The 18,359-nt window shown below is 34.3% G+C and overlaps 1 protein-coding gene and 17 non-coding genes across 18 annotated transcripts; 11 read left to right on the forward strand and 7 right to left on the reverse strand.

Annotated features, from left to right (window-relative positions):
• Positions 1–86: 86 nt before the first annotated feature.
• LOC142983229 (uncharacterized) lies at positions 87–1,832 on the forward strand. The gene has a single exon (XM_076130137.1). It carries the CDS (start codon positions 165–167, stop codon positions 672–674), a length of 510 nt encoding a protein of 169 aa, XP_075986252.1. The 5' UTR covers positions 87–164; the 3' UTR covers positions 675–1,832.
• Positions 1,833–4,438: 2,606 nt separating this feature from the next.
• TRNAL-CAA (transfer RNA leucine (anticodon CAA)) lies at positions 4,439–4,554 on the forward strand. Its single transcript has 2 exons — positions 4,439–4,476; positions 4,510–4,554. It is a non-coding gene; the product is annotated as a tRNA-Leu (tRNA).
• Positions 4,555–6,093: 1,539 nt separating this feature from the next.
• Positions 6,094–6,212, forward strand: LOC142983289 (5S ribosomal RNA). The gene has a single exon (XR_012960055.1). It is a non-coding gene; the product is annotated as a 5S ribosomal RNA (ribosomal RNA).
• A 919-nt stretch (positions 6,213–7,131) lies between these two features.
• On the forward strand, positions 7,132–7,293 carry LOC142983321 (U1 spliceosomal RNA). Its single transcript, XR_012960085.1, has one exon. It is a non-coding gene; the product is annotated as a U1 spliceosomal RNA (small nuclear RNA).
• Positions 7,294–7,937: 644 nt separating this feature from the next.
• LOC142983301 (5S ribosomal RNA) lies at positions 7,938–8,056 on the reverse strand. Its single transcript, XR_012960066.1, has one exon. It is a non-coding gene; the product is annotated as a 5S ribosomal RNA (ribosomal RNA).
• A 197-nt stretch (positions 8,057–8,253) lies between these two features.
• Positions 8,254–8,372, forward strand: LOC142983313 (5S ribosomal RNA). Its single transcript, XR_012960077.1, has one exon. It is a non-coding gene; the product is annotated as a 5S ribosomal RNA (ribosomal RNA).
• Positions 8,373–8,803: 431 nt separating this feature from the next.
• On the reverse strand, positions 8,804–8,922 carry LOC142983324 (5S ribosomal RNA). Its single transcript, XR_012960088.1, has one exon. It is a non-coding gene; the product is annotated as a 5S ribosomal RNA (ribosomal RNA).
• Positions 8,923–9,582: 660 nt separating this feature from the next.
• On the reverse strand, positions 9,583–9,701 carry LOC142983278 (5S ribosomal RNA). The gene has a single exon (XR_012960045.1). It is a non-coding gene; the product is annotated as a 5S ribosomal RNA (ribosomal RNA).
• A 99-nt stretch (positions 9,702–9,800) lies between these two features.
• On the forward strand, positions 9,801–9,919 carry LOC142983279 (5S ribosomal RNA). Its single transcript, XR_012960046.1, has one exon. It is a non-coding gene; the product is annotated as a 5S ribosomal RNA (ribosomal RNA).
• A 622-nt stretch (positions 9,920–10,541) lies between these two features.
• LOC142983309 (5S ribosomal RNA) lies at positions 10,542–10,660 on the forward strand. The gene has a single exon (XR_012960074.1). It is a non-coding gene; the product is annotated as a 5S ribosomal RNA (ribosomal RNA).
• A 767-nt stretch (positions 10,661–11,427) lies between these two features.
• Positions 11,428–11,546, reverse strand: LOC142983318 (5S ribosomal RNA). The gene has a single exon (XR_012960082.1). It is a non-coding gene; the product is annotated as a 5S ribosomal RNA (ribosomal RNA).
• Positions 11,547–12,119: 573 nt separating this feature from the next.
• On the reverse strand, positions 12,120–12,238 carry LOC142983280 (5S ribosomal RNA). Its single transcript, XR_012960047.1, has one exon. It is a non-coding gene; the product is annotated as a 5S ribosomal RNA (ribosomal RNA).
• A 230-nt stretch (positions 12,239–12,468) lies between these two features.
• LOC142983281 (5S ribosomal RNA) lies at positions 12,469–12,587 on the forward strand. Its single transcript, XR_012960048.1, has one exon. It is a non-coding gene; the product is annotated as a 5S ribosomal RNA (ribosomal RNA).
• Positions 12,588–13,513: 926 nt separating this feature from the next.
• On the forward strand, positions 13,514–13,632 carry LOC142983282 (5S ribosomal RNA). Its single transcript, XR_012960049.1, has one exon. It is a non-coding gene; the product is annotated as a 5S ribosomal RNA (ribosomal RNA).
• Positions 13,633–14,537: 905 nt separating this feature from the next.
• Positions 14,538–14,656, reverse strand: LOC142983283 (5S ribosomal RNA). Its single transcript, XR_012960050.1, has one exon. It is a non-coding gene; the product is annotated as a 5S ribosomal RNA (ribosomal RNA).
• A 98-nt stretch (positions 14,657–14,754) lies between these two features.
• Positions 14,755–14,873, forward strand: LOC142983285 (5S ribosomal RNA). The gene has a single exon (XR_012960051.1). It is a non-coding gene; the product is annotated as a 5S ribosomal RNA (ribosomal RNA).
• A 620-nt stretch (positions 14,874–15,493) lies between these two features.
• Positions 15,494–15,612, forward strand: LOC142983286 (5S ribosomal RNA). The gene has a single exon (XR_012960052.1). It is a non-coding gene; the product is annotated as a 5S ribosomal RNA (ribosomal RNA).
• Positions 15,613–16,244: 632 nt separating this feature from the next.
• TRNAE-UUC (transfer RNA glutamic acid (anticodon UUC)) lies at positions 16,245–16,316 on the reverse strand. The gene has a single exon. It is a non-coding gene; the product is annotated as a tRNA-Glu (tRNA).
• Positions 16,317–18,359: the final 2,043 nt, after the last annotated feature.

An 18,359-nucleotide genomic window follows, 5' to 3' on the forward strand; every position in this document is an offset into this window, starting at 1 on the left:
CTTCTTTACTTTGAATCGCTAAGTAAACTAAACGCGGTTCCTAATTAATAACCTGGCAATAACTAAACGTACATTTGACAGTTCAATTCACCTGCGAAAACTTTTGAGGTTAGTCAAGAACAACAACAACATTTTTTCGCCGATTTTACTATAAATTCTCAAAAATGGATATTGAGGCTAAAATAAAATCAGATATGAAAGCCTTGGGGTGCAAATCTGACCTTAAAATATCTCTCGCGTACAATTTGTACATACATTTAGTGGATGAGAAACTAATGTATGACACCGAGTATTGCTACAACAAGGACATAGACACACTATACATCGTCGCAAGGCCGAATAAGAACGACAAATTGAATATATACGTACCAATTCCTACTTACGACTTGATAAGCGTGAGTTTTATTAACCAAGTGCAGGAAAATTTGTGCACTGTGGAGACCGGGCCTACAGTTAACCTAGCGTTCATTGAAGGGGACTTTACGACGGTAATTTACACATTTACGAAGGGTTTAGTCAACCGGCCGCCGCCTCATCGAGTGTCCCAGCAACGTGCGAAGGAAGGAAGAAGGACTTTCATAGACAATGAATTAAGAAAAAGTCGTAATGAGATTTTAAATGACGCGTTGAACGGAGGTGTTGTCGATGACGATGACTGCGAAGTTTTAGATTGAAAGAGGTTTTATTATCTTTTTGTGAATTGATACTGGCCATAGGCTTGATGCTTCATATTTGAATATAGAAGTGAAATTGCATTGTTAACTTGTGTGATAAGTGTGAATGCAATTTTATTGTTATGAGTAGTATAATTTACTACCACCTATTTTAAACTATAATACTTATGGAAATCATTCCTAAATTCATGAAGCATGTAATGCCTCAACTTCTCAAAGGCATGTTAAGTCCCCAACCCGCACTTAGCTAGCGTAGTGGACTCAAGGCCTAACTCTTCATTTCAGGAGAATGCAGATTCCCAGCAATGGGACTGCAATTAGTTTAATTTATTTATTTTTATTATTCTAGGATCTACACTAAATAATGTAGGTATTTATTTGTTAGTACGAAGTTAACTTAGGGTTTTGTGATGTGACTACTATTGTACGGGTTTAATTCGCAAACTATTTTCAATGCTACTATTTAAAGCATTTTAAATTAATTGTTATAAATCCAATTCTTACAGCGAAGCAATTGGAGCGAGCCACAAACAGATCATGAAAAATGTTTTTAGTAATAACCTTATGAATGTACAAGGTACTGGAGTATATTTTGCTCAGGGCTACAAGTCATCTTAAGTCAGCATTAGTGAAAGCTAACAAGATTCTAAGGTGTAGTGATTTCTTTGATTTGTAATGAAGCTAAGGAAGTTTGTAAGGATCATACAAAGAGGTTTTTTTAGTCTGTGCCTCCCACTATGGGAAAAAGGCATGATTTTATGTATGTGTTAGGGAATTGATTTCAGCTCTATATTTTATGTTGCAGCTTTTGAGGTATTTTGATCAATTGAAGTGTGTAGTATTTGCTTAAACATTAGAAATAAGAATAATGAATATGAAATTACTTGTAAGTTCTGATTATATGATTCCAACTTTTTTTTGACTGCCTCCGTGGCGCAGTGGTTTAGGTCACCACGCCGATACCACTGCATCGGGAGGTCGTGGGTTCGATTCCCACACGGGACAATTATTTGTGCGATCCACAAATAATTGTTTCGGGTCTGGTTGTGCTTTGTGTCCGTTGTTTGTATGTTTGTAAAAGTCCCCGCGACACAAGAGCAATTCTTAGTGCGGGAGTTGTCTTTTTAAAAAAAAAAGAAAAAAAAAAAAGATAAGAATGAGGTTTTCATGAATAAGTATACTATTGTTTAAATTTTATTTATAAAAACTTAGTTGGCTATAATATTCTATTATTGGTACATTTATATAAAAAAATTATAATATAGGCACAACACACACAAGGCATAAAATAAACAAAATACCAATATGACTTTAAATCTGTTCAGAAAAATCTTATTTTCGTAGATCATTAAGGTTTTGTATGAAATACAAAACATTATCTGATTGTTCAATGAAAGAAATTAATTGTCACTTAGAAGATTAGTATGATTGAGGACTTTAACTCAGTTTGCTAATTTGACATAACAGGTCCTCCCAATTCTTTCTACCTAATTTATTTTTGTGTTGAAAAGTGTGCTAATATATTACCTACTGATATATAAATTGTTGTTTTACAAAATTCCAAGATACTATTGACCTGAAAGTTAAGTGTATAATAATATTAGGAATAAAAATCTCAAGGAGAATTATTGTAAATTAATTCCTGAGAGTTCTTTTAAACGAGCCCTACCACTTTGCAAGTGTTGTGGTGTGGTAATACTCCCTCATTTCCTGAGGGCCCAAGCAGTGGGAGAATAATAAGATATTAGGTTGGGGAAAAAGTCTTTTCACATTATAGTATATATGAACTTGTACTACAATCTCTTTGGCTTCAAGAATCACAAATGACTACACTGTTCATTAAGTTTCTTTCAGTGAGCTTGTACCCAAATATCGAGCTTTTTTGTGTAGAGAAAAGATTTTATTACAAGTTCATACATACTTTAATGTGAATAGACTTTTTTTCCCACCTAATGTGTATTAGGTTCTATTTATGTATATGACATACATTCCAAATAAAATGTAAGCTAATGTTTCAACTGAGTATGAATATTTTTTATATACATATAAATACTAGGTAGGTACTCAGAATCAATAATCATTAATTAATTTATTGAATAAATTATGATGGTAGATGTAAGGAAATAAGAAAACCTTTGAAGTTGTTAAGTTCGGAATTATTTCCTTATAATATGTATAATTAAAATATGATTGAGTTCTACATTAGGTAGGATTTGATGAATGATAAATAAAGGTTTTTATAAGGATATGATTTTTTATTTTTACCTATATACTAATTACTTGTGCTAATGCATAATTAGTACTATAGATAAGTACCTCATTGGAGAAAGCGACATATTAGTGTATCTCTTCTGTAATCGTCTTTCAGAATAGATAGGGTTTTTTTTTAAACTATAAACAAGAGGAATGCAGGTAGGTATAAAGTGGTACCGTAAAAATAAATATATAAATGGATAAGAAGTAAGAACTACAACATACAAGAAATATACTGTTAAAACCAATAGCCATTGCCTAAGCTTACATTGACTAAGTCCTATTCCCGATTAGTATTCAGGACGTCCTAATAATGATTGAAATGAGACGAATAAGCGCAATTTTTTTTTCGGAAAATAGGTGAACTCGGTGAACCGAGGTACTCAACGTAAATTTATGGTTATTAGAATAACAATACGATAATATTAAACTAACGAAATAAAAACCTACCTCGTAACTCGAAAGCGGCAAATTCAAATTCTCAATGTAGTAGAAAAATAGTAGAATTTGTAGACTTACCTACTACTGCTTCCAGCTCCCCTTACAAATCAAAATTTAGCTCTAAGTTTAAGCGCAAGTGCTTTTGTTTCTTTTCCCAGTGTTAATGATACTGTAATACATAAATTATATTATGACGTTTTTGAAAACTAAATTACTGTGAGCATTTACTAGTGTTTTTATAATACGTCTTAGTAGATTTTTACGCTAATGGTAGAGCTGTGTCAGAGACTGGCAACACATTTTTCAGTTTAAAACTTTTCGTAGTAGAAAAGCTTATTTGTTTTAATGTTTTGTGTAAATAAATAAGAACTGTGTGTGCTTAAGCTTTTTGGAATATAATCTAAAAAAGATTATTGTGTTTGTGTTTATATACGAGTGGTTTAAGTAAATAGTACCTGAGTGTTACAGTTTTCGTAGTACATTGTTTATAATGTATAAAAATATATTGTATGAGCTTCATTAGTTTATTGAATAGTGATTTATAAAAGTGTAAGTTGAATGTGTGGTGCAGTTTTGTCTGAATTTGCGATGAATAAAGGTTAGCCGGTAAGTACCTATACCTATCGAACTATGAACCGAATTGAGTACATAATGCATGTAATATATTCATTTGGTGTCTTATAAGTCCTTTGTGTTGCTTTTTTAACATTTTGATTTAGTTTAAAGCAACCGTGGAGTTATAATTAGAAAAATTAAATTATTTTATTATTATCATTCGTGAACATTTCGCTAAACAATGACATCTAGCGTGCAATAGCGTAATTGCTTCAAAATTGTTTTCATCCTACCGTAGTTCAACCATTACGCCGTAGATGGCGTTATCGACCGTCAACAGATTATTTTCGCTGAAAAATTTGTACACGCACTAAAACCAATGAAAATACGGCTAATTTGTCATTTAATATTGTTATTAACTTCAACTTAATCGTTTTTCAACAAAAAATATTCAACATAAGTATATTTATGGCGCGCAATATATGTTATCAGCTATTTTACCAATGACGCTATCTGTCAGGATGGCCGAGCGGTCTAAGGCGCCAGACTCAAGGTTTCCTTGCTCACTGATCGTGAGTCCGAGTTGTTCTGGTCCTCTCTGAGGGCGTGGGTTCGAATCCCACTTCTGACAAAACTTTTTGACAACTTTTTAACTTTGTGCGTTATTTTTTACAGTAAACTGTGTGAAACAGTATTATATTGATAAAGTGTAATTAGTTTTTGTCGTCACATACGTTTTCTATAGAATTTAAGCTCATAATATTATGAAATTGCAGAGAGTGAAGTTTTCTAAATAGCCTGTTAGTATACAAAACCCAAATGAAACATCAACAGGGCTCCTATTTATATACATTACTCTATCATTAATTACTTCAATAGGTACTTAGTAAATGCCTGTTGACACTACATTTAATTAACCTGTCATACAGGTCTTTTAGACATAAATGGAAGCATTCAAATTACATATACGGAACTGTAGTCACTTAAATCATCTGAAATAGATATAAACAGACCAATAATGTGTTGACTCAGTAGTCAGTACCTACACTACACTGTAACTTGAATAAACTTCATCCCAAATTCTCACCCCCAATTATTTAAAAAGATAAAAGAATAAATACCTAAGTAGATTTTCTTACACTTATACTATTTTTACAAATAGTTTTCATAGTTTAGATAAGTACACTAGGTAACTTGAGAATTTTTTTAGGTACGCAGGTAATTTATTTGTGACTTAGGTCTGAATGATTTTTTGTGTCATATATATACAAGTACACCTTTCATTTATTTTACATAGCTACTTAACTATTATTATGTTAGTAATGTTGTTAAACTATAAAAATATCAAATGAACTATAGTTAAAAAAGAAAAAGGTACTGAAAGGATTTTTAACATATTTTAGAATCAAAGGAAACACTAAGGTTTTATTTAATACTTTGTGGAAAAAACTACTTTACTAGATATACCTACTTGCATATTAGTTATTTATTAATACCTATTATTAATTAATACCTTATAAAATGAGTAGGGTCACTAATTACTTATTGCTACTTCGTTACACCTACATTTGTTAGTTAGTTTCTTTTACCAAATCCAGACTCATAAATCTATTTAGGTATTGTTTATGTTATACTGTTAATAGTAGAACAACTTAGTGGCATCACACAATTTATCTAGATTAAAATAATTGTAATAATGGAGTGCATTCTACCAAAATAAAATAACTACCTGTATCAAACTATACTACCATTACCATTTCCAGTAGGTAACATAAGCATGTGGCTCACTGAAGTTGTCAATTTTTAAATATTGTACACCTCCGCCAGCCATGAACCTTGCACAAAAGGCACTCTATTCATTGTTGGATTACACAAATTTTGCTCTACTTGAATATGGATTGAATAGTAAGGCATAACCTAAAATTTAACTTAATTTAAGGCATCTACAACATAAATACAATAAACAACCTCTCAAAAGGCGTCTGTTGCACTTACAATTCAATTCAACCAACAGGAGGCATTGATCAATGTCTCCTTTATGTCGAATTTAAATACAGAAGCCAATGCAATTTATTATTGTTAGTCCACTCATTTACTCAAAAAAAAAATATCAAGCGTGTATTAAAATTAATTCAACCGCCAACAGTTGATAAAGTTCATCTCGACTTTCGCCAACGTCCATACCATGTTGAACACACCGGTTCTCGTCCGATCACCGAAGTTAAGCAACATCGGGCGTGGTTAGTACTTGGATGGGTGACCGCCTGGGAATACCACGTGATGTTGGCTTTTTGCTTTTTGAATTATCATATTTTTTAGCCTGTGTTGTGCGTTATTAGTTAGCTCCACTAACGAATATGTTTAGCTCTATTTTTGTTTATTTCTTAACTAACGTTTACCGTGTTATCCAAGTCGAATAAGTTGAGCCGTTCTTGAGTTTTACGCTTGCAACCACGCTTGCAACACATTTGGCGATTAAATGTTAATTTTTTTGTATAAGATTTACAATTAATATAATTTAAAAGTAATTTAACTATAATAAACGACACAATAAACAGAGGAATAACAAAAAAAAAAGAGCGCTTGGTACCTTAGTACTCAATGTACACATTCACATCACAATCGAGTATTGTAGACAAAGTTTTTTTTTAAATTTTAATAAAGCATTAAACTAAATAAAATGGCTTGTCTTGTGGAAATGAGGAACGCGTTGAATATGTATTGTGTTCTTATTAAATCTTATTAAAACCAGCCTTGTGTATTTTATTACTCAACTATTTCCTAGTAAATTTCTAGTTGCACCCACATGTGACCATAGAAAAACAAAATAAATAATATAATTTTTAATAGTTTCTTTCAATATTATTTCCTTCTGGTAGTTGTGTGTCCAATTTTTTGTTACCAACTTAAATTTTTTTTCGTGTATGAACACTGAACAGCTTAATTAGGTTATGTTAGATACTACTCCTCAATTTTATTGAGGTTCGATTACTAATGACGAATTTGAGTATCAGTACTTTACACGCCTATTCAGAATATACTTTTAAAGTTATCATTTCTTGAAAAAACTCTGTACTTTCGCCGTCTGAAAGCGAAAAAAGTTAAGCTACCACATTAAAAAAACTAGATGGCACCACAGGAAAAATTAGAAGTCGGTGTTAAGATTCTCCGAATCTGCACGACTACCCCGGTCGGCGTGAATTACGGCATACTTACCTGGCATAGGGGATACCGTGATCATGAAGGCGGTTCCCCCAGGGCGAGACCTCTCCATTGCACTGCGGTTGGGTTGACCCCTGCGATTATCCCTAATGTGGATAACTCGGATGCGTAATTTTTGGTAGTGGGGACTGCGTACGCGCTGTCCCCCTGATTAATACTGTATCTATCTAATGGCACATTGGATATGCATTGCATCGGCTACGTGAAAATTTATTTAATAGTAATCTTAGTCGAGGCATAAAGTTATTGCCTAGGTTTGCTAGGCACTCTAGGCAGTGTGATAGTGGGGCTTGAGGTCTTCGCTCTGTTCTGTCTTTCTATCTTACAGCATGGGCAGACTTATAAATGTTTGTAAATAAATCATTACTTAACGCGTCTGCTATTTTGATTTCGTTATCTTACTTAATTTCTCAAAAGTTTTGGTCGCAATTAATCCAAAAAACTTCTAAATTTTCAAGTAGGTAAAGATAAGCGATTTCAAGTGGTATGAATTATTGCATGATAGAGATATCTAAATTCTTTTTAAACCACCTCTCCAACATAACTAAAATAGTTTTCTGTTAACTTGGATACAAATTAGGTATCTTTAATAGGTATTTGATTAAACATTAACTGTTACTTTAACTATCAGGCGGGTTATTCAACACACATTTTTGAGTCTTGAAAATTAACTAAAATGAAGTGCCTTATGCTTAAAAGACTGGATATAAATTCTTCAAATCTCTAACGGCATTCGACCCATGCCTTCCTCAGTAGCTGTTGTTGATACAAAATAAGATGTAAAACGCAAAAAGCCAACATCACGTGGTATTCCCAGGCGGTCACCCATCCAAGTACTAACCACGCCCGATGTTGCTTAACTTCGGTGATCGGACGAGAACCGGTGTGTTCAACATGGTATGGACGTTGGCGACAGCTGAGCCGAACTTTAACAACTGTTAGTGGCTCTAAACTTAATTGTGGGTTTATGAAGGCCAACTTGATAACGAATTAAAATAGATGAGTTCTTGTAGATAACGTCGTAAATTTACTCACTTTATATTAAAAAAATATATCAAGCGTCTGAAAAACATATTGAAGTGTGCTGACGTAATTCACTTCAGCTATCGCCAACGTCCATACCATGTTGAACACACCGGTTCTCGTCCGATCACCGAAGTTAAGCAACATCGGGCGTGGTTAGTACTTGGATGGGTGACCGCCTGGGAATACCACGTGATGTTGGCTTTTTGCACTCTTATTCAGTTTTTATTGGTGATTCCTAATGACATAATGGCATGGATAAATATTGCTTACCAATGTGGCAAAGGAGAGACCATGTTTGGCTAATCATTTTTTGTACATAATCTTCTACAAATAAGTAAATTTAATAAATACAATTTTTATGGTTTAGGCAAAATAATTGCCGTAATCAAGCTTGATCTGAAAGATTAACGTAATGTATGCTTGCCTAGAGCTTATTCTGTGCCTAGAGGGTATACTAAGACTTAATGCTAAAGGCATATACGTTTTGTCGTGTAAAATTAAAACATTCAAAGAAAATAGCGATTAAAATTACAAAGCAACTTTAAAAACAGTATATTTATTTATGCAGGTCAAACAAGTCATTGAGCAGCTCATCCATAAGTAAGCCTTTATTACAAAAACTAACAGCAAAAAGCCAACATCACGTGGTATTCCCAGGCGGTCACCCATCCAAGTACTAACCACGCCCGATGTTGCTTAACTTCGGTGATCGGACGAGAACCGGTGTGTTCAACATGGTATGGACGTTGGCGACGGTAACAGTAAAATTGTGGAACAGTATGCGCTGGCTTTTGCGTCCCCTATTTTTTTTTCGTGCGGCGTCTCTAAAAATAGGACATACTGCTTCGACGTTTCGCCACTAGATGGCGATAATTTAAATTTGACCAACTCTATCGAAGGGTGAGACACTAAAGGCAATGTAATTCGCTTTTCTGTTGTTTGGCGATTCACCATAAGCCACTCCAAGTAATATTCAAATCTAAGTGAAATATTGTTGAAAAACAAGTTTATAAATAATAAAATTACAACCCGTACACGTGTAAAGGCAAATAATATAAACGCTTCTTGCTGTAATATCTACGATTTCTAAAGTTTTCTTACTACATTTAAATTCATAAGTCAAGCCAGCATTTATTGAAAGCAAGTACTTATAAAATTATTTTAAACGTCACAGCTTATTGTGATTAAACATAGTGATTTATTTTATATACAATAAATATTTCTTTCTTTCTTTTTTATTTAGACCTATAGCCATAGAAATAATTTAGGAAGTCATCAACTGAAACCGGTGTTTTCCTCCTTCGCTGTTTTAAATAATAGAAAATAAATTGAATCCTGAGGGCCAGAAATAATTGTTTCAATGTGTGTACTAAAAAGAGACGATTTTTGGTTTTTACATACAAAAGCAAAAAGCCAACATCACGTGGTATTCCCAGGCGGTCACCCATCCAAGTACTAACCACGCCCGATGTTGCTTAACTTCGGTGATCGGACGAGAACCGGTGTGTTCAACATGGTATGGACGTTGGCGACTACTAATACGAAATTTATCAACATTATTCGCAGAAACAGTTTATTTTTGCTCTCGCTTATAACTGCCAACAGTTTATAAAGTTCGCTGTATATGTCGCCAACGTCCATACCATGTTGAACACACCGGTTCTCGTCCGATCACCGAAGTTAAGCAACATCGGGCGTGGTTAGTACTTGGATGGGTGACCGCCTGGGAATACCACGTGATGTTGGCTTTTTGCTTAGCCTCTTAGCCTCTATAAAACATTAAAACGTACTTTTTAGCAAGTAGGCTAGTTGGAACGAATATTTCTGGTGCATAAGATTTAGTTATTTACTATTATTCAGAACAGCGAAAGAGACGAACTTATTTGTCAATTTCTTGGTTTTACTTGATGACTTCTTAAATGCTTTCAATTTCTATAAATCCCATTAACTATCAGTTGTAAAATATTTTTGTTTTTTCATTTGTTTTCAAGAAATACTGACTAATCTATTCAAATGTACTAAGAAAAAATTGCTATCGCATATCAAAAAGCAAGAAACGTTCTTATTCTTTGCCTATACACGTGTACGAGTTATAAAATTGTTTATGCTTTTGTTCTTCAACAGTATGTAATTTAGATGACGTGAATATTACTTGCAGTGGCTCATAGTGAATCGCCAAACAAAAGAATAAAAACACATCGCCCTCTATGTTCAGACTCACATCCTTCAATAGAGGTACATCATATTTAAATTTTCGCCATCTAGTGTGAAAACGTCGAACTAGTATGTCCTATTTTTGGGACACTGTACGATAAAAATAGGGGAAGCGTAAAAAAGCTGTTACTGTTTGACGATTTTGTATCAGTTGTCGTCAACGTCCATACCATGTTGAACACACCGGTTCTCGTCCGATCACCGAAGTTAAGCAACATCGGGCGTGGTTAGTACTTGGATGGGTGACCGCCTGGGAATACCACGTGATGTTGGCTTTTTGCTATTCATTATGCTATGTAGAAATATGAACATCTTACTTTTTTGCAGGGTATATTCATTTATTATTACTACCAACTTATTTGTTTTATTTATAAATGATTTGGTAACATTTTGCTTTTCTTTAATTTCAAGATTTCTCGTAGAAACTGGCCGCTTACAAAAATTTATGGCATCTTATCTCTTCGTATGTTTAGTGGTCAACCTAGTGTCAAAGTTGTATAAGCCGCCCGAAGGCCTTTGACGTGGCTTAACGACTGTTATCTTACGAACGACTTTGTACGTACTTTCCGAAGCAGTAAAATACTACTGTTTGGTAACCCATCTATGTAAAGATCGCGCCAAAGGGTTACTTAACTCACAGATCGCTTTCCTCTCTAATCTAACCACGGTTGGTTAAGTGCAACCATATCTTATGTAGTTCCTATGATGCTTAATGCTATGTTATGTTTACCATAGGAATCTTTAAAATAAAAGTTAAATTTTACACATGAAGACGCTCGTCTCTCAATAAAGTTCTAAAATATGATAAACCAACTGAAGAATATTTTACACATAGTTAGAGGCAAAAAGTCAATATTTAAACCATTTATTTTTGTTACACATAAAACAATAAACATAAGTACAAAACTAAGTAACTAGTCGGTTCTTTTATATTATGCATCAAAGAACTACAGCTCAGTATACGCTTTGCTAGACTCATCTCTTATTTTGAGATGCCCCTCATGATACCATTTACTATATACTTCTACTGGCAAAAGCAAAAAGCCAACATCACGTGGTATTCCCAGGCGGTCACCCATCCAAGTACTAACCACACCCGATGTTGCTTAACTTCGTTGATCGGACGAGAACCGGTGTGTTCAACATGGTATGGACGTTGGCGATAGTTCCTACAAAATACTCAAACAGTATGAGCAGTCGGACGCTCCCCTTTTGTATCGCACCGTGTTCCATAAAATAGGTCAAACTAGTTTTACATTTCGTCACAAGATGGCAACAATATCAATATGTGTTACCTATATTGAAAGCAATGACTCGAAGAAAGAAACATACTCTGTTTCTTTTCTGAATCGCAATTTGCCATTTTCCGCTCAAGGATATAGAGTTCTAAAAAAATACAGTTGACAAAGAAAATACGTCTTACCCACGTGTGTACAAGCAAATAATAATGCTACAATCAATGATATATTTTTTCTTCATTTAAATTGACCAATCATATTCATATTTTTGTGTTGAAAACAAATATAAAAGCAATTAAAATTCACGGGCAACGTGATCTATGGCCATTGTATAAAGAATGAGACAGTCATCTAGTTAAAGTAAGAAAATAATAATATAATTTGTACTTTACTCTCCTGCTGTTGTATAAAATACCAAATGAAATAAATTAACATTTGTTTTATCAAGTCCACCAGTAAAAAAATACGTTTTAACTTTTACAGAGGAAGAGCAAAAAGCCAACATCACGTGGTATTCCCAGGCGGTCACCCATCCAAGTACTAACCACGCCCGATGTTGCTTAACTTCGGTGATCGGACGAGAACCGGTGTGTTCAACATGGTATGGACGTTGGCGATAGCTACAGCGAACTGTATCAACTGTTGACAGTCTGTGGCGATAACAATATTACATTATTACGTGACGAGATAACTAAAATGATTGCTCTGATATTTGTGAATATGTAAAGGCCTTGAGCGACACAAAAGATCGTAGTCAAAATACTATACAATTTACAGGGTATAAATAACTTATGTCAATATGACAAAAAAACTGTCTACAGTTGATATAATTCGTCTCAGCTATCGCCAACGTCCATACCATGTTGAACACACCGGTTCTCGTCCGATCACCGAAGTTAAGCAACATCGGGCGTGGTTAGTACTTGGATGGGTGACCGCCTGGGAATACCACGTGATGTTGGCTTTTTGCTTTTTCTCCGTTGAAACATTAAGCTTTGGCTTGTTAGACCTGTAAATTTTTTGTTAAGATTCTGGGGCACAGGGTTTAATCTTAATAAAATTCTCGTGTCACAATGTTCGTTCCCGTACTCCCCCGGAACGGCTTGACCGATAATCATGAAATTTTGTGAGCATATTGAGTACCTAAGTCTGAGAATCGGCCAACATTTATTTTTCATACCCCTTAAAGATAAGTGTTGTTTACTCTTTAATTTTTTTGAATATTTTAATATTATGTCGCAATAAAAAATGCATACGAACCTAAATTTTTACCCTTAATCACCAACCCCTATTTTTTTAAAGCCATTTTAGTACAATTTATTGAGCAAAACAAGGTTTGCCGGATCAGCTAGTTATTTTCTATTGTCCTAACAGTAAACGAGAAAAACCCAATTATCAAAAACTTACTTTTACTTGATGACTTCCTAATTTGTTTCAACGGTCATAGTGAGTTTTAAATTAGTTATGGTTTTCCATTTATTTGAATAGAATAAAACATGATTTATTTATTTAAATGAACATAGCTAAAGAATGTTATGGTGTACTTAAAGAATTAGAAGAAATAAGAAAACGTTTATTTGCAAACCATGTACAGTGTACAATTATATTCGACCGCAAAATATCCGAATATAAACCGTGTTTGTTTTTCAACAGTATTTTACTTTGAACTCGATTGCTTTGAGTGAAAAATGACGCACCGCGATTCAGTAAAGAAGCCGACAATGCCACTATTTTGGCGTCATTCTTTTCAAGGGAGGAAACACATATTGAAATTGTCGCCATCTAGTGTCGAAACCTCTAACTAGTATGACCTATTTTGCCGAACGCGATGTGATAGGAAAGGGGAACGTCAGGCAGCTGATATCGTTTAGTTGTTTTGTTACAGTTGTCGCCAACGTCCATACCATGTTGAACACACCGGTTCTCGTCCGATCACCGAAGTTAAGCAACATCGGGCGTGGTTAGTACTTGGATGGGTGACCGCCTGGGAATACCACGTGATGTTGGCTTTTTGATATTTTTTCCATAAAATTTAAACAGCTTTTTAATATTTTTCATAAATCATTTTTAAATTTGCTCCAAATCGAAAAGTCACTTTTAGTAATCGTTCATCGTGGAATACCACGCTACGATTCTTTAGTATTACAAATTTGCTAGATTTTAAATTGTTTCTTTAATATTATAATTCACAAACACCTATTCTGCCGAGACTTATCTTGAGCCAAAGACAATGCTATATTGTTCGAGCGTTCTCATCTCTAAAACTACTGGCCCGTTTCAGAAAATCTTGAAATAAACTACATTCATTTCCACCATTAGCCGAGTATGGTACAGGACAGACAGGTTTGGAAGGAAAGAGGAGAGGACTTGCCAGCAGTGGGATAGATAACCCATTCGTGTGCATTGGCAAAATATTTGCCCCGTAAACTAGAGGGTGGAAGCGATAAATATCAATTAGCTATGGCTATTTCATATGTGGCTTTAAGGCGCTTTCTGTAACTATAGCAAGAATAGGACATGCAATTAGGTAAATACACGCGAAAGGATTAAAGTCCTAATAATTAAAAAATATCTATTAAAATATTTAACTGCCGAATTTTCGTGATATACATAGATACTTATTGAATGTAACACTCACTTCCCTATATTTCGCTAATCTGTTACAAATTCGATGTTCGATAACTATTATGTTTCTAAATAGTTTTTGGTTACGTACCTACTTCTTACTTTACAACATACAGACACTTTCGCAACTCAATTCAATAAGCAATATACCTCAATAACTTTTGAAAATGCAAATTCAATGGTAAAGCTCTAAACAGCAGCTTGCTAAGTGAACTCGACATAAAACCATAAAAGACACCACTTAAAAAAAAGTGAGCTAATTTCTCTATAGTAGGATAAAATATCAAAAAGCCAACATCACGTGGTATTCCCAGGCGGTCACCCATCCAAGTACTAACCACGCCCGATGTTGCTTAACTTCGGTGATCGGACGAGAACCGGTGTGTTCAACATGGTATGGACGTTGGCGATAGATAAGGCGAACTTTATCAACTGTTTACGCACATACAGTTTTTTTTGTTATCGCTTATAACTATCAATAGTTGACGTAATTCGTCTCAGCTATCGCCAACGTCCATACCATGTTGAACACACCGGTTCTCGTCCGATCACCGAAGTTAAGCAACATCGGGCGTGGTTAGTACTTGGATGGGTGACCGCCTGGGAATACCACGTGATGTTGGCTTTTTGCTTCTTCGCTGTAGAAATATTAGCTGGCCTTTTCCATAGTAATTTCAAAAAGGATCACACTTAGAAAGAACACTGTTAACAGCATTATCGTTTTTCTGATTGACTCGTAAAGACGAGGAACTTATGAGCATTACCTGCCTATTTAAGTTTTTGAATACAACTACTGTTAGAATAAATTACCTTTATAGCCGACAAATTTGGTATCACTTTAAAATAAATACCCAGTGAACTGATTATTTACCTAAGATTTAAGTTAAATGGTCGTAGTTGTTTTTGTTTGAAACGAGATTATGCAGAAAAGTTTCATACATAACTATTAAATAGTGGCTAAATTTTAGCCAGAAATAATCGCAGATATTGTAGGATTTTAGTTTCTTAAGTAAATTAATTATCGTCGTTCTTATGTTAATATCTGCGTGTCACAAGCTTATTAATGTTTACTTGCTGCTCAAATAAGTAAAAGCTATGTAGATAATACAAATACGGAATTTAAGTTAAGCGCCATCTAACGATATACAGTTAAACTACTATACAGTCCTGTATCGTACGCTTGACAGTTATCTGGTTGTGACGTCAGTAAACCAGGTTACAATGTTTAAATTCAACACTGTAATCGCCAACGTCCATACCATGTTGAACACACCGGTTCTCGTCCGATCACCGAAGTTAAGCAACATCGGGCGTGGTTAGTACTTGGATGGGTGACCGCCTGGGAATACCACGTGATGTTGGCTTTTTGCTTTTGCGATCTTAATATATTTTTGTATCGAATAAAATGCTCACTTTTGCCAGATCTTTAGTTAGACGTTTTCTTTGAATAGTTTACAAGGTTGTGTCTAACAATGAAAAATATTGTTTATAGTGGTATATAAATATTCAAGTTAGCTTGAAACTTTAAATTAATCCGTAATATTAAAGTAGTTTTACACATTATAGCGTTGTTCCTTATTCTTAATTTTATTTAATAGAAACGAATCTTTATGAACAAGCTATATGAATTCACCCACACAGGTTCCTATACGAAAATCCCAGACATTTTGGCTTTTTTGTTAATTCCACATTTGTCAGTGTTAAATGTATGTTGTGAATCAGTTGGTGAAAGAAAATATTTTGTATCTGAAAGCATTTATTATTTGACCGCCAAATAAAAGCCATATTACTCTGAATTAAAGTTTGTTTCCTTTTAAACAAATGATAATGGGTTGTATTGTATATTAATTTTATATTTTTAAAACTTTAGGACCGTATCGACTAAAGTTTACAAAATAATAGTTTCTGCCCTGAACTAATAAATTAAAAGGCCTTCTAAGTATTAACGCAAAGAATTAAAATCACTTCATAAATATAAAAAACAAAAAATTTTAGTTTCCCGTACCGGGAATCGAACCCGAGCCTCCTGGGTGAAAGCCAGGTATCCTAGCCACTAGACCATACGGGAGTTGAGCGGGGAAACGAAATAAAAGTTGAGATCATTGGTGCGTATCGCATATTCATGCTGACGTCAGCCGGTTAACAAAAACAATACACCTTGATGGTTTGAAGCGTTTGAAATTAAACTTTATAAGCGTAGCAATAAGAATCCTATTGGCTTGCAACGTAGTTTGTCTACTGTTTAGTAAAAAGGTTTTTGTAAGTTTCATGATATTCGAAATTTTAATAATCTTTTTTAAGAAGTATAGTATTTTTTTTCCTTTTTAGAGTCCCCGCAGACTACAGACTTAAAATCGGCCGATAGTTTAGTCGGGTTGGCCTGTTCGTGCGCACACTGTGCCAACAAAACAGTTGGGTTGGTCGCGAGTGCGCAGACTAGCCAACAAATGGTTTGGCCGATTAATTAAATTTACTAGAGTTGGTGAAGAGATCGGTCGCGTGAAATGTTTCCCAAAAATATTATTATTGCTTTATACTTGATACAAAGGAGTAAAAGAATGAAGAAGAGAAAGCGAGAGTATTGGGTACATCCCATTTACAGTAACAGATTATTGCAAGGGAAGTTTTACACTATTCATTCTAAATTACTAGACTTCCTGGAAAAAAAAATCTCCTTTTATCGAATGAGCGTAACTAGTTTCAACGAACTTGTTAAATTAATTGGACCTTCAATATCAAAGCAAGATACACATTTAAGACTTGCTATACCTGCAGAGGAGAGATTGAGCGTTACAATACGATGAAACAATCGCCAAGTGCGCGGGCGGCGCTTGAGCGCCATACTGATCAAGCGGTCGGCCGATAGTTCGCCGATGGTTCAGTTTGAAGGCAATCGTGAAGCCCATCAAACTTTTTTATCGGCCGATACTGAATGACTATAATGTGCGCATCTGCATACATCTTCATACTGATTAAGAAGCCGACCAAACTATCGGCCGATAGAAAGTTCGTAGTTTGCGGGGGCTCTTAACGTAAATTTAGAAATTTGTTTTGTTTGTTCTAGATGCCTTCAGTCAGGCGAGATGCGACTGCAAAAATAATTATCAAGGTAACAAAAGAAATGTGGACAATATTATATTGTAATCTTCTGCTTTTGGCTTTTAATAACAATAATTTACAATTGCTTGGAGAAATCGCTTTATTTTGTGTATTATATCTGCGTTGGTATCACCCACGTACGCAGTGTCGGTAAAGCAAATTGTTCAGTTTTCCTCATAGAATTTTCACGTTAAAGCCTTCTGGCTATTACTAGTAGTAGAATAGATACGCTTTATATGTATTTTTATAATTTCTGCTTTTGTTTGTTGAAAATGTAGTAATTATTGTTTCATTTTGTTGAAACAAGCCTCTTTAAAAATGCTTTATTTTTACATTGTTATTGCTCTTTTCAAAGTTACAGCTTGTTCACTTACTGCTTTTTAAACTGATATTATTTTTTTATCTTTAAGTATATTGCTTTATTATGAATAGTTAGTTAGACATTAGATGTTACTGTAAAAATCTGTTTCTTTGCAGTTAATAGGATTCTATGATTTTAGATCTACGAAATGACATGCAATTCAAGTAAGCGTAAGTGATGTCCATTTTTAAAAAAAACAGTGTTAAGTGTTAAATTAATATACTGTCCTAACGATTGGAGCCTTTCAAATTAAGCAAATGTTACATTAAATAATTATAATCAGGTAAAATATACTTAAACTAAGAATAACAGTTCAATTCACACACGTAAATTGACGTAATGCATTCAAAAAAACAAAAGATAGCCGCCATTCTTTTCTTTTTCTTCCTTTTCTTTTTCGGCAGCTTCACTTGATGTTGCCTGGTTGCCAACATAAGAACTTTTTATTTTCTCACTCTAATTCGAACATACTAATATTTCATGAAAGGTTTTATACAAGATTTTTTGAGTTAAGTCTGTCAATATGTTTCGATCCTAATTCCCGTTTTGTTGCCCTGCGAATTATTCCAGAAAGGGGTAATTCTGTCTAAAATACCACTTTTCTTAATTAAAGGCGAACGGCAGGTTTATATGAAGAATTCGTACAGCTTA

The sequence above is a fragment of the Anticarsia gemmatalis genome, chromosome 23 (genome assembly GCF_050436995.1).
Source record: "Anticarsia gemmatalis isolate Benzon Research Colony breed Stoneville strain chromosome 23, ilAntGemm2 primary, whole genome shotgun sequence".
Classification (NCBI taxonomy): domain Eukaryota; kingdom Metazoa; phylum Arthropoda; class Insecta; order Lepidoptera; family Erebidae; genus Anticarsia; species Anticarsia gemmatalis.